Raw genomic sequence first — 14,752 nt, forward strand, 5'->3', positions numbered from 1 at the left:
ATGCTTTGCAGTATTTCTATGTTTTTAAATTTATGAAGGCTTGCTTTATGGCCTAACATGTGATATAGTCTATCATGAAAAATGTTCCATGTGCACTGAAAAAGAATGTATATTGTGCTGTTGTTGGGTGAAGTGCTCTGTAGATGTCTATAAGGTCAAGTTGGTGGATTGTATTATTTAGCTCTTCTACATCTTTGTTGAGTTTCTTTCCTGTTGTTCTATCTTTCAAAGAAACTGGTGTATTAAAGTCTCCCCCAATGACTGTGGAGTCATCTATTTGACTTTTCATCTCTTTTAAAGTCTGATTTATGTATTTTGGGGCTCTTTCATTTGGTCCATAGATATTTATTATGGTTATATCTTCTTGTTCAATTGATTCTTTAATCATTGTATAATGTCCTTCCCTGTCTTGTTTGGTGGTTTTTGTCTTAAAGTCAATTTGATCAGAAATTAATATTGTCACTCCTGCTCTTTTACAGTTGTCATTTGCTTGATATATCTTTTTCCAATCTTTGATTTTTAGTCTATTTTTGTCTTTGTCTCTAAGGTGTATCTCTTGTAGACAGCATATTGATGGGTTTGTTTTCTTATCCAATCTGCAACTTTCTGTCTCTTGAATGGTGCATTTAATCCATTAACATTCAGTGTAATTATTGACAAGCATGAATTGGTTGCTGTCATTTTGTTACGTGTTTTTTCATGGTGTCCCTGGTTTCTTTGTTCCATATAATTTTCTGTGCTGAGCTCATTATATTTATGAATCTTATTATCATTTCTTTTGTTGCTATTTAGTATTTGCTAAATATTTGTGCTTGCCCTCTTTTTTATTGCAATGTGAAAGTTTATCATTTTTCTTTGATATTACCCTGTGATTTATAATTTTCTCTCTGAGTTTATAATAGTCCATTCTATCTTGCAACTCTCTTGACTTCCTTGCCATTTAGTTCTGTAACTACACTATTTTTTCCCTCCCTTTGGTTTGTTGTCCTCACTTGCCAATTGATGTCTCTGGTCCCCTGTTTACAATCTTGTAAGCTTATGTTACTTTGGATACGTCCATAGCTGTGTTGGTTTCTGGGTTATGTCATCTTGTGTATTAATGGTTGGTTGTTGTTTGCTATTATTTGGTTCTCTGTTCAAAGGACTCCGTTTCATATCTCTTGTAAGGCTGGTCTTGTTTTAACAAATTCCCTTAATTTCTGTTTCTCTGGAAATCTCCTAATTTCATCATCATATTTGAGGGACAATTTTGCCAGGTATATAATTCTTGATTGGGAATTTTTCTCTTTCAAGGTTTTATATATACCATCCCATTGCCTTCTCGCTTGCATGGTTTCTGCTGAAAAATCAGAATTTATTCTTATTGGTTGTCCTTTCTAAGTAACTTTTTGTTTTTCCTGTGGTGCTTCCCGGATTCTTTCTTAGTCTTTGGTTTTGATGAGTTTGATGATGATATGTTTTGGTGTTTTTCCTTTGGGGTCTATCCTATTTGGGATTAGTTGGACTTCCTGTATGGATATATTCTCATCTTTCATATCAGGGAAGTTTTCTTCCAACAAATCTTTGGTTTTCTTTTTCGCTTCCTGTTCTGGAATTCCAATTACACATAGGTTATTCCTTTTGATGGTATCCCACATGAACCTTAGGCTTTCTTCATGTTGTTTTGATCTTGTTTCTGGTTTATCCCTTTCCAAAGAATATTCAAGGATTTGTCTTCAATCTCATTAATTCTGTCTTCCATTGATTCAATTCTACTTCTTTGCCTTTTCAATGTGTTATCTATTTCTGGCAATTTAGTATTACTCTTCTGGATTTCTGTGTGTAGATTTTGAATCATTTCTAATTTTTTTTTGTCATTTTGTTCTTGTATTCTCTTCTGAAATTGTTCTAGGGTTTTGTCTGTGTTTTCCCTAATTTTGTCAGTGTTTTCTTTGCTCTGTCTCTCAATCTTTTGAAAATACCAAATATAATTCTTTTGAATTTCTTATAAGAAAGTCCCAGTGCTGCTTCTTCCTTAGGGATGTGTTCTGGATCTGTATCCTGCTCCTTTGTTTCTACCACTCTATCTTGCTTCTTTGTGTGGACTGTGATGGTCTGTTGTCTCCAAGACATTGTGATGTTGTTGTATTTAGATCTCTGTGAACTTTTCATGAAGAGCAGTAAGGGTGAGTCAGGCTCCTCTTGATGGTCATTTATCATTGGCCAGTTGGTGGAGAAGGAAGTGGTGGTTCTCAGTAAGTAGAAGTGTGGGTGTGGTTGTGTCATATGGACACAGCTGCTGTCTCCCACTCAGACAAAAACAATAATCAAGAAAACATCAAAAAGGTAAAAGCAAGTGGACAAAAAACACAAAGCATAAACACACAGGAAAAGTCACCAAAAAAAAAAAAAAAAAACAAGAAAAAAAAACAAAAAAAAAAAAAAAAGGGAAAAAGAAAAGAAAAAAACCTGTGGGGAGAAGACAATAAGAGAAAAAAGGTAGAGTAGGAGAATAATGAAGAAAAAATGAGAAAAATGCAAAAAGAAAAATAAGGAATGGGGTTAAACATAAGAAAGAAAAAAATTGGAACCAGGAACAGGAAAGAGAGAAAAAGCTGAAAGCTAGAACCTAGGAAGGGAAGAATAAAGAATAATAATAACTAGGAAAAGGATAATAATAATAATTTTAAAACAGACAAAAAGAAACTAAAGAAAAATAATAAAATAAAAATAAATAAAAAACATGGGCAGGGTGGAGCAGGGCACGTAGGCTCTGACAGAGCACACAGACTGGAATGGAATTCCTGCTGGCCCAGAAGGCGGGTGGGAGTGAAGGATGGCCGCACCTCCGTTCACCAAGAGGGTGTGGGGTATGAGAGTAACAAAGGGAACATCGCACCTTTCCAGTTGTTGGCATCTGGAATGTCCTTGTGGTTCCCAACAAGTGGAGCCTGTTCTTAAGTCCCTGGAATCTGGGAGAATGCTGTCACTTTGAATATCCAAAATGATCGAACTGCATGTAAACATTCAAAATGGCTGTGCCCTCTGGACAGGGCGAATGTCCACAGCTCAGTGTGCCTTCCTCTTTGCTGTTTCCCCTTTTATTCACTAGCCACAATGTGGTCCCTGGCTAGCAGGGCCAATTTTTAGTTTAATTCTTAGGACTTAACACCACTCAGCAATATCCAAGTTGTCTGTGCCGTCAGGATCGTTGTCAGACTGTAACTCCGTATATCTCTTGTTTTGGTGTTTTCATGCAAATTCTTCTACAAGTTGGAGTTTAGTCCACTTCTATATCCTTCCCTTCAAAGCTCAGGGCTCCAGGATTTTCTTCTGTATCTGTGTTAATTCGTTCCCCTTTTCTTTATTGAAGAGGGTCTGTGCAGTCTTTCTGCCTATTCCACCATCTTACTGGAACCTCTACAAACTCCATTTTTAAAATAGTTTCTGTTTCTCTGTTAGATTCTCCTCCCCTTCTCTCATTATATTAATCTGTTCCTTTAAATTCTTGAGTATGTTTTTAATAACTACTTTGAACTCTTTGTCTATAATCCCTTGTCTGGGTCTATTTCTGTTTACTGCATTTGCCCCTAGTTATGTGTCGCATTTTCCAGTCTTTTTTTCCTGTCTAGTAATACTGATTGTACACTGTATATTATACACTCATCTGGCCAGAAGTCTGCTCAGTGGCACATTAAAACCATCACCAGGTATTTTGCTTTTGAACTCGTGAGACTGTGGGAGGCAGTGAGGGTGATTCCCAGGAAATAGAACTTATCTGTATATATTTGTATTACATTTGTAAGTAAAACACTAGCTTCAAGGAGCCACCAATCTACTGAGATGGAGGAGGAGAAGATCCATTCATAGGGACTGAAGGGTAGTGTTGAGTGTAAGTGCAGGTGGAGCTTAGAGCAGGGCTGGCTCACTGGGATGGGCTTCACAGAAGTCTTTGTGAGGTGGCCTGTGAGGCTGGGCAAGACTTAGTTGCTAACAGATGAAGATTGTGGCAACCTGGGTACTGCTGAGTGAAGGGGCGGGGCTAGCATGAGCATGGTGTGAGAAAGGACACTGAGCAGACCAAGCCTGGCCAGGGAAGGTCTGAGTAGGAAAAGTGTACTCACTAGGAAACAGCCTTAGCCCAGGGATGTCCTAGCCCTCTAGGTATTGTCAAGTTGCCCCTGCCCTGTTCCCATGAAGACGTCGAGTTTACCAATGTGTTCCTAGAGCACTCCCTACTCCCTGCCTCTTCCTGCAGCCTGAGGCTGGTACCTTGTCGGGCACGCTAAGATCTCTGGAAAGGGAGCCTTAGAGGGCACCTTCCACAAAGAGGCAGACTGGGGAGGGCAGAAACTTATCGGTGCCAGAAGACAAATGGAGAGGGTTGCCCACTATATCATGCTTGGTCTTAAAGTAGAGGATCAGTGAAAACAGGGAAGACCCTCACCAAGATGGATCGATACAGTGGGTGCAACAATGGACTCAAGCAAGGGCTGTGAGAATGGCACAGGACTGGGGCCTGTTTCGTTCTGTCATACACGGGGTTGCGATGAGTTGGAGCTGACTTGAGGGCACCTTACAAAAACAACAGCCCACTATAGTGCCATTCAAGGGACAGAAGAAAAACAATGGTGGATGCATCTTCACCTGATATGGGTTAGCATCTCCCAGGCCCCAGGGAGCCCGCTCCTGTTCTTCCTACCATCCAGTATTGCATAGCCAGATTCCTTGAGCCCAATCTTTTATTCTCTGAAGAACACACAATCGGCTTTGAGGCCACAAAAGGAGGTTTTAGGTGGGGGCTTTGTGATCTCTAATCCCAAACTTTGTCTTTAGGAGGTTTAGGATCAGTACTAATCCTTCAGGGAGCCCAAAAGTGGCTTTGGAGGAGAGGTTCTGGGTGGAGGAGGTAGAGGATAATCTATAAGAGGAATCAGAAGGGGCTGGGGCATCCTAGGAGCAAGATGTCAGAGGAGGAAGAATTTTATCTGTTCAGGAACATCTCTTCAGTGGGACCTTGGGATGGGCCTCAGTACCACATTGCCCCTGTTTGGGCCTTCTACTTCCAAGCAGCCTTCATGGGCTTTGTTTTCTTTGCAGGGACACCACTCAATGCCATGGTGCTGGTGGCCATGCTGCGCTACAAAAAGCTGCGGCAGCCACTCAACTACATTCTGGTCAACATATCGCTGGGGGGCTTCCTTTTCTGCATCTTCTCTGTCTTCGCTGTCTTCATTGCCAGCTGTCATGGATACTTCATCTTTGGTCGCTATGTTTGTGCTTTGGAGGCCTTCCTGGGCTCTGTAGCAGGTACTATTGGGGACCGGGTGGGGGGGAAGGGGAGGCAAAGGACATGCTGCAGGATTGGAACCAGGGACCAGGCTGTTGGGTTGGAGGGGCCCCTAAAGAGGAGTCTAGGGGAAAGAGGTTTGGTGCTCTTTTGAAAACGGGTACAAAGCAGCTCAGACTAACAGTTGGACCAAAACAGGATGTCTGAGACCCAAATTCTATTCCAACCATCACTCCAACCCTCTCTGAGTCTGTTTGCCCCACCCCACCTGTCTTCCATTCCTCCTGCCAGGTGGGGCAGGGCTCTGTCTATTCCATTGCCCTCACATCTCACCACAGGTCTGGTGACAGGATGGTCACTGGCCTTCCTGGCCTTTGAGCGCTACGTTGTCATCTGTAAGCCCTTCGGCAACATCCGCTTCAGCTCCAAGCACGCACTGATGGTGGTCTTAGCTACTTGGATCATTGGTATTGGCGTCTCCATCCCACCCTTCTGTGGCTGGAGCCGGTGAGAGGGCATGGCAGTGGGCCACGCAGCTCAGCTTGATGTGGGAGAAAAGAGAGCTTGGGTATAGTGTCTTAGTCTTTGACCTCTACTCTTTCAAGTGTTGGTGGAGTAGGTGAGGCTATGGGGCTGTGGGAGACAAACACTAAAATTTACTTTTTATAGTTGGAATTGCTGTAGTGTTTTGCTGGTGAGGACAGAAAGCCCTGCCTGCCTGCTCAAAGTTTTTTGGGATCGGTGGGTTCTATCTAAGTGGAGAACATGATCCAGGCATGTCAGCTCTCACTCCATTGATTCCTGTGGTGAGTCCCACAGGGAGTAAGTGCTTGTCCCATGGTTGGGTCCTTGGTCCTTTGCAGGTTCATCCCCGAAGGCCTGCAGTGCTCCTGCGGCCCTGACTGGTACACCGTGGGCACCAAGTATCACAGCGAGTACTATACCTGGTTCCTCTTCATCTTCTGCTTCATCATCCCCCTTTCCCTCATATGCTTCTCCTACTCCCAGCTGCTGGGGGCCCTCAGAGCTGTGAGTGGCTGTTGTAAGAGTCAAGAAGGAGTGGGCCAGGGGGCTCCAGGTGGGAGGGGGTGAGTGCTCTCGAACATAAAGCAGTGAAACTGTCCTCAGTCAGGAAGAGGGGGCGGCTCAAAGCAGTGGAGGAAGTGGAGGTAGGGAGGACAGTGAAGTGGAACGAAGCGTAAGGTGGTGTCATCCCTGATCAAATGCGTGCCTTCTGAATGTGAAGATGCATGTGATCCTTTTCAACGCCACAGACCACAGAGCAGTGCCCGTCCCAGAACCCTCAAAGATAGAGAGCCCTAGAGACAAGGTCAGAAGCTGCGACAGAGAGAAGAATCCAGAGAACTGGGAACTGAGGGCCAGCGAGAAGGAAGTGATGGTCTCTCTGTGATCTGCCCCAGGTTGCAGCTCAGCAACAAGAGTCTGCTACGACCCAGAAGGCAGAGCGGGAGGTGAGCCGCATGGTGGTGGTGATGGTGGGATCCTTCTGTCTTTGTTATGTGCCCTATGCTGCCTTGGCCATGTACATGGTCAACAATCGTAACCATGGGCTGGACTTACGGCTTGTCACCATTCCTGCCTTCTTTTCCAAGAGTGCTTGTGTCTACAATCCCATCATCTACTGCTTCATGAACAAGCAGGTAAACCGCTTTCCTTACATTCCAATGACTTTCCACAAGACCCTAGCTCCTGTCTCACCAATGACTCTAAACCAGGGCTTCCGACTGGTTCATTCCATTTAGAGCCCCTGCTGAGAATTTACATTTACAAACCAGATACTGAATCAGACTCGACATTTTAAAACAAGATTTCCAGGCGAACTGGGGATCTTGCTAAAATGTAGACGCTGATTTGGTACAGCTCGAGTGGAGAGGCAAATTCTCAGCAGGGGGTCGAACAAATGAACCAATTGGAAGCCTTGCTTTACACTCAGAACACTGAGGGCTTCCAGGGATGGATAAAGATGTTAGGAAGCCGGTGGTTAAGCATAGGGAAGAAGGTATGGTCACTGACAGAATAAAATTCAGAGAGGATGTAGCACTTGGGCCAAAAAATCAAGTTGCTCCCAAGGGCAGGATTTTCTTTTGGTTTTTTTTAAGGGTTTGAAAAAAACAATGATCAATATTTCCCGAATGTCCAGTCCATTTCCAGGGCTTTTAATCTTTTCCAACTTCTAGACATCGGGAGCATGCGCAAAGCAGAACAATCAGAGTGCACGCACAATCTCTAAAAGTTTATCCTCTGAAGACCAGGCGCTCTGGTGAGACCAGGTGCTAGCCTCCAATCCCAAATCCTGAATCCGAGCTAATAAAGCACCAAACGCAGGTGAAGCTGGAAAGCTCCTTTAACAGCAAAAATCTTGCTTTGAGAATCATTTCCTTAATCCCAGAGACGGGTTCAATCCTAATTTGAAACTTCCTGGATAATAACAGAATTGGCAGTCCTTTTCAACTGGAAGCTGTCATTGTGTGCTGCTGGGCTATTTCAACTCACAGTGACCCCACGGGACAGAGTAGACGGCTCCTGGAGTTTTTCTAGGCTGTAATCTTTACAGAAGTACATTTCCAGGTGTTTCTCCTTCAAAGCATCTGGGTGAGTTTGAACTTCCAACGTTTTGGACCAAGTTCTTAACCGTTACGCCACCAGGGCTCCTTCCAATCAGAGTATCTTAGTAATGGTGGGGTGCACTGGCCTGCTCTTGGGCCACTTTTGAGTGCTCTCATGAGGCAACCCAGTTTGAGGTTTCTTAACAGTGCGGCCTCAGAATCAGCAAGAATGTTTAGGGATTACTGTAGACTCAGGTAGCTATTTAGCTGGCTTTCAGAATTGGGAAGATATATTCAAACTGCCTGAGCAGATCCTGGTTATCAGGCACTGTGGGAAGCTCTGGGGGCACAAAGAATGACATCCTCTATTCACCCTTCACGACGTTACCTGGTCGGTCAAGAGGGCGACCTCCACCCCACCCTCTTCTCCAGTTTCGAGTCTGCATCGAGAACATGGTTTGTGGGAAATCCATGGCAGGCGAATCTGACACATCCAGCTTCCAGAAAACGGAAGTTCCTACTAGCTCTTCTACCCAAGTGGGCCCCAACTAAGGAGCCCATCCTGGTCCGTTTGCAACTACAATTTTACATTTACGTAAGTTTTAATTTTTTCTCTAAAACCAAACTATTAACAAAAACACAGAAGAAAGAAGGGGAAGGGTAGTTTGGGGATCAAGTTTTCACCCTCCTGTTCCTTCCTTCCTGCCCACAGAACTACCGCTCCGTCTGGACCACGTCAGCTCAGTCCAAAGGCCGTATCATTTTCTGCTGCCAAGTGGCACCTTTCCGAGCAGGTGCAGAACTGAGTTAGAGATTCAATGCTGATTTATGATTCACGAAGGCTGATTTTACCTCAGTGTATGGGTAACATGGGTAAAATGTTTTCAGTAACATTGTTCTACTTCTGGGAACCTGCGGAGATGATGGTATTCTGAGTTAGAACAAACTGGAAAAAACAAAATGAAAACCTTTAGTAGCCCCCCAGTATGAGTTTGAAAATACGTCCTGACACTTGGTCAACAGCTGCTAGTCTGGGCAGGGTCCATGATGCTCCAAGTCCTGGGCCTGCACGAACCATTCCAGGGGCCTCTCCCCTTCCATGCCCCTAGAGCTGTCTGGCTGGCTTATACTGTGCATTTCCTGAAGTCAATAGTTCAACTCTCTACATGAACTCGAAATGAATATGCACTCTTTAATATTTATATTAAACTGTTTATACCACAATGCTTTTAAAAGTTGACCTTATATCCTTTCTTCCCATTCCCTCCAAGAACCTTTTTGAAATAAAAATCAAGACAAATGCTGTGTTTGCACTCAGGAGTGGCTTGTGTTTGGTATCGGATAATTACGTCATGAGCAGCTGGGCTGCTCTCCAGTCACGTGGCCTAAGGAGCAAGGAGAAGGGCTAGAGTGGTGGTGAGGATGCTGAAGCTTTCAGAAACCGGAGGAAAGCAGCAGCCAGTCTGGGAGGGGCAGTCCTTTCCCTGGGCCTGGGGGTGGGGGTGGGGGGGCGGGGAGACTATGGGAGACCGTCTGGGGAGCTCCCTTTTGGTGGCATCTTCCAGAATGAAGGACACACATACAATGAATGTAAACAGTTTTATTTAGAAACAGATAGGTACCTGTTTGCATTACAGAATATAAAACTTGGTTTACACTCTATAAAAAATAACCAGTATCCAAATTCAAGAGAGCTAGCATTCACAGAACACACAATGTGGGTGTGCAGCTACTGTTCACCAGCCTCAAGCTTGACTTCAACCAAAAATACAACCCAGGGAAATCAAATTAAATGCCTGCTGCTGAGCTCCCAGATCCAGAGTTGCTGTCTTGGCAGAGTAAGGTCTGCTTTCTAGTGGGCGACCCTCACGTAAGGCCTGGGTTCCACACACCGAGTGAGCTGCCGGCTCTCCTGCCACACAGTTCATGACGCGCCCTCTCTAACCAAGTCAGGGTGGTGGTCTGGACCTATCATCCCTAGTCTTCTAAACAATAAAAATGGGAATCTGGAGAGCAGACAACTTCCATTTCCCTTTATTGGGGTTAAACTTTTTTTTAAAGGGTGTACCCATTATCAAGAGCTCACTTTGAAGCCTGTGGTAAAGTTATATACTTGGCTTTTTACCATACCTAGCAGCCCACCTCAACATGATCATGGAAGACCAAAGGATATACCTAGGTTCAGATTATAGTAATCACCCAGCACCACCTGATTGTATTATCCAGAAAGATACATGAAATAATAAAGATTATATATACATATGCTTGTCTTAGTAACCTGAGGGTTAAAAACTTGGAATATAATAACTCTTTTCAAAAGAGGTCCATCTGTAAGAAAGGGACCAAAGAAGACAAGAGTTCATGTTCTGTAAAATATAGGTGAAGTGGAGTTGGGAACAGAGGGCGGTAGTCTCTTCAGTTCTTTCTACAATATCCTTCTCTTCAATTACAGCTGGCGACCTGTCGATCCCTAACAAACATCTGAGGGGAGTGGGGGACACGGGAGAACAGGGGAGTGACTCAAAGGCAGGGTGAGCAACAGTTCTCAAACGCAAACAAGCCCTCTCTGCGGGTCCTCTCATCTTTGAGCCTGAGGTCAGCCCACCAGCAGACACAGGAAGAGGCCTGGTAGTAAGTGGTTTGCATTCTGAGGTACGAGGATCCCTGGTAAATTCAGCAGCATGTGGTTTTTGGAAACCAGCCGTAAGGTGAGAACACTGCACCCGAGCTCCTAACTAATACTGCTATTTAACAACTGTCCAGAAGACAAAAGGAAGAAAAAAAACTAACTCCTCATTATATACTGGGAGGTTCTAAGCTTTCATATAAGGTGGTCCAGATAATCTTGTCTTTATGTTACGGTTTCTTATGAGAATCTCTGTTTGGTAATCACTTCTCTTGTCAGTTAAAGGCACTTTCAATGACATGACTGGGGAAGAGGACATTTTAATTGCAATGAAACAAGACTGATTCCTTGGTTCAACTGAACACCTGAGGGAAGAAGAGCCGGGCGGGGCCCTTTACAGTGACCTCGATAGGCAGGACTCTCTCGAGCATTTCTGGAGACGCACACCCAGGAAAAACGCATGCCCGGGACACACTTGCTTGTTTCCTTTAGTTTTCCAGCTGCTTCTATCTATAGCTATGACGAGATCACACTCACTACTTGATTGATTTCAAGACACTGGCCCTAACTCTTCCCACCACAGCTGTGCTTGACAAAATTAGCAAATGGCTAGTTCTACAGGGGGGAAAAAAGAATAAAAAAAGGAACTCAACTAAGTTGAGCCAAGGTTTCCTACAGCACAGGGATCATTCCTCGCCCAGATGATACCAGGATCAGTTGCTGGATCCACAGCAACCGAATGGAACACGAGGCCCCCACAACCTGCGAAGTGTTACAGCCTGGGGCAGGCAGGGTAGGTGTTCGCTCTCTAAATAGAAATTGCGAGGTCTGTATTCTTCCTTTTCTCTCCCCTGAACATTTGCTATTGATCTCAGGCTTAAGAATTAGTTAAGTAAGAATTATAAAGATGGCAAGGGGCTGAGAAAGAGAGAAGGACTAATGTTTGCCTACAAGTGTAAGAGGAGGATCTCGATCCTTCATATCACACTCCCAACCAAAGAACAAATACAAAAATAAACACAACACGTTATACATAATACGAAATGTAAATCTACAAACACAAGTGTCATCATTATGAGTAGTTCCCCTCCAGTCCCTGGGAGAGGAGGAGGAACGGGGACGGGATGGTCTTTGTTATGCCTTTTCACGTGTTCAAAGTCCGTGTTAACAGTCTCAGTAGCGAAAACAATCTCACGGGAAACCAGAAGCTGTAAAAATAAATTACTTTTGAAGAGATGCAGGCTCCTCCGTCTGCAGCTCAGAATTCGTCGTGTCGTACTAAGGCCTCCCCGAAATCTGTGGCCTGGCTGCCCACGAACAAATCATACTTGTCAACGATCTCCTCCTTGGTAAGCTTGCCATCCTGGAATTAAGAGTGCAGTCAACTGAAGCAGCATATACTTCCCGCTCCAAGTTAAGAACCACTGCTAGGGAACAACAGGGGTTAGGCAGGATTTAAGATTCTAATGCCCATTAAATGAAATGTGAGCTCAACCCTCACCCCTCTACACAGACAAAGAGAGGGAAGAACATAGCAATGAGTCCACTTAGCTTATCAGGAAAACTAAGTGGAAGACGGACAAAACCTAGCTCAAGAGCTCAGTGCCGCGGCAGATGCAGGCTTACCTCCTGAGGAGCAAACGTTCTTTACAGGGCAACGTGGGACAGTATCTAGACGCGGCTAAGAGATGGTCACAAAGAGCTGGGCCAGACTTCAAAGCAAATCACAGATCAACGGAATCTGCTGACCCTCAAGCAGGGTCCCCATCTCCATGCCAACGAAGGTTCCAACACTCATCTCTAAAATGAGCTCGGCCAGCCTTCGAAGGCTCAATGAATTTCTTTTTCTCATCTATCACAGGACAGAGCACCTAGTGATTGAAATGACCCTGGGCAAGAACTCAGAATGACTGATCCTAAAAAAAAAGCTCTACAATCATTTGAGACTGCAGATCAGCCTAGGCAGCTTTCAGAACACAAAAATCCCCATCTTCAGCCTAATTTTCAGCTTACTCTAAGCAGGGGATTACAGTTTCTGAAAAAGGTGACAGAGCTTGATGACAACACCACACTAATGAACCAAATGCCTCAGGTAACTGATGAAGGCCACTGGACAGTCCCCAGAGGTAAGCGGATTTATCCTCAGCAGACTCAGACTAATCAAAATCTCCAACGCTCTACGGCCCTTCACAGGGACTTTTTGGGCAATCCTCTAGAACTAGACTTAGATGAAGGCAGGCTGTTGGGGCCTGGCCGACTCACCTTGTTCTGGTCTGATTCATAGACCAGGTGCCTGGCTTCTGCCTCTGCATGATCATAGTCTGAGGGAAGGATCCAGTCTTTGGTCTCTTCCTTGTCCATCTTCCCGTCTCGATTCTTATCTCGGAACTCCACGAACTGCTCCCGCTCTGTTTTTACCCACTCGGGCTCGTCAGCATTGCCATCGTGGCTGTACATGTCACCTGTGTACACACGTAAGTGCAAGAGAAGGGTCTGTCTCTGTCCAAAGATGACATCGTGCTAATTGGGCCTCATCCTCCTTCCTCATGCATCTGTTTGGAACCAAACAGCAACTCCAGGGGTATTTCAGGCCAGAGAGACCTGAGAAGGCAAGTCATTTCCTGAGGTTTAATTACTAATCTTGCAAGAGAGTATTTCTAGCTGTTGACCTGGAAGAACATGAAAGCAAATCAGAGTCCTTATGCCTTAAACAAAGCAGAAGCAAGGGGAGGTGACCAGCATCAAGAAAGATGAAGACTAACCTTTACAGGACCACTGTTCCCTATAATCCACCTTACCCCAAGGTGGTCAACCACTGACTACAGAAGTACTGTTTCAAATTTTCAAGGAAACTTGTACTTAAGCCCAAACTGCCTACCAACCAGTTACTACATAGTCATTCTCCCTATTGGTGGCTTTCAACAGGGGTGCAGGTCCCCCTGGGGGAAATACCAATACTGTCTGGGGCTACACTGGCAAAGGACAGTGACAAGAGAATCATATTCCAGATCCTCAACTTCCATAAAGTACACAGAAAGTATGAAATATTGTGGGAATTACCGAAATGTGACAGAGACATGCAGTGAGCACATGCTGTTGGAAAAATGGCAAAGACAGATTTGCCTGGTTGCCAAGGTTGCCATGATTCAACTTGTTAAAAAAAAACAAAACCACCCCCCAGTATCTTGGGGAAAAAAAAACAACACAACACAAACCCCACAGTATCTGTGAAACGCAACAACATGAAGTATGCTCATGTTCTACTTAGCTCAGGCCTGACTTACATTGGAGTTTCTGGAACCCTAAGTTGGGGACTACCTGAACAATTAACGTAAGGGACAGAGAACATGCGTTTACGATCAGAAACTGGCACGTCCCTGGAGAAGGGCTGATCCCTATGCTGGAGAGTCCAAGCTTTACAAAAGCCCAGCACCCAGGATGTAGAAGTGCTTACATTAGCTGCTGACTCACAAAAAAGTGACCCACAGCACACACACACTCATTTTAGTGGCTTCAAGATCCACTTCCTCTGTCCTAATGTACAGGAAAGGGAGGGAGATGAAAATATCTACCACTTGGTTTCAATGCTTGATAAGATACAGCATTTAAGAGTTAAAAACTTGGTTCCTCTCCTCAGGAGGTTCAAACAAGTCCCTCAGTTTTAGCAACGGTGATAAAAATGGCAAAAGCCAAGAATGAAACGATAAAAAATAAGAGAAAATCCTATCAACTTGAGCTTTGAAATGGCTCAGTGAATGCACCCAGGCATGCATTTTCACTGTGCTGATGAACTCCACACATACAAATCATTGTGGAAAAAAGCCTGTCATCCACAGCTCATGCCCCATTCTCTAAAAAGCTCAAAGGACATCAGGAAGGCAGAAGAAAAGAGTGATAAACATTCAGGGAGTATTAGGAATTCAACTGGGATTAGTATAGTGGAGAAATAGCTCTAGAAACTCTAGAAAGAAACAGCAGGTGCGATTAGACACAATTCTGAGTGACAGAGTAAGTCCTTCAAGACAATGGACGCATCAGGTGAGAAAGCTAGGGATGTGGTCTCCCTTTCAGGCTTATGATAATGTCAGGTAAAGAGGTCTAAAATCCAACTGGCAACCAGTGGTGCATGAGAGTAAGTTACTAGGAGTAAAAGTATTAATATAAAATAGCCAAATTTTCCAAAACAGAATGATGTGATAATAAAGACATTTGAAAAGTGGTCTTAATTGCTCCTAGCTCTTCTTGAGTCATTTTTATTCCCATCACAGCAATTGTGTAACAATTTTCTCA

General features: G+C 44.2%; 2 protein-coding genes across 2 annotated transcripts in view; one reads left to right on the plus strand and one right to left on the minus strand.

Annotated features, from left to right (window-relative positions):
• The first annotated feature begins 4,943 nt into the window (after positions 1 to 4,943).
• On the plus strand, positions 4,944 to 8,388 carry OPN1SW (opsin 1, short wave sensitive). Its single transcript, XM_007955413.2, has 5 exons — positions 4,944 to 5,289; positions 5,608 to 5,776; positions 6,133 to 6,298; positions 6,691 to 6,930; positions 8,269 to 8,388. Exons 1-5 carry the CDS (start codon positions 4,944 to 4,946, stop codon positions 8,386 to 8,388), a joined length of 1,041 nt encoding a protein of 346 aa, XP_007953604.1.
• A 3,332-nt stretch (positions 8,389 to 11,720) lies between these two features.
• CALU (calumenin) overlaps positions 11,721 to 14,752 on the minus strand; it is a 15,451-nt gene continuing 12,419 nt past the window's right edge. The window contains 2 exon segments of the mRNA XM_007955414.1: positions 11,721 to 11,825; positions 12,725 to 12,924. Coding sequence (XP_007953605.1) covers positions 11,721 to 11,825; positions 12,725 to 12,924 — 305 coding nt within the window.

The sequence above is a fragment of the Orycteropus afer genome, unplaced genomic scaffold (genome assembly GCF_000298275.1).
Source record: "Orycteropus afer afer isolate SDZICR_OR568_19922 unplaced genomic scaffold, OryAfe1.0 scaffold00501, whole genome shotgun sequence".
NCBI lineage: Eukaryota > Metazoa > Chordata > Mammalia > Tubulidentata > Orycteropodidae > Orycteropus > Orycteropus afer.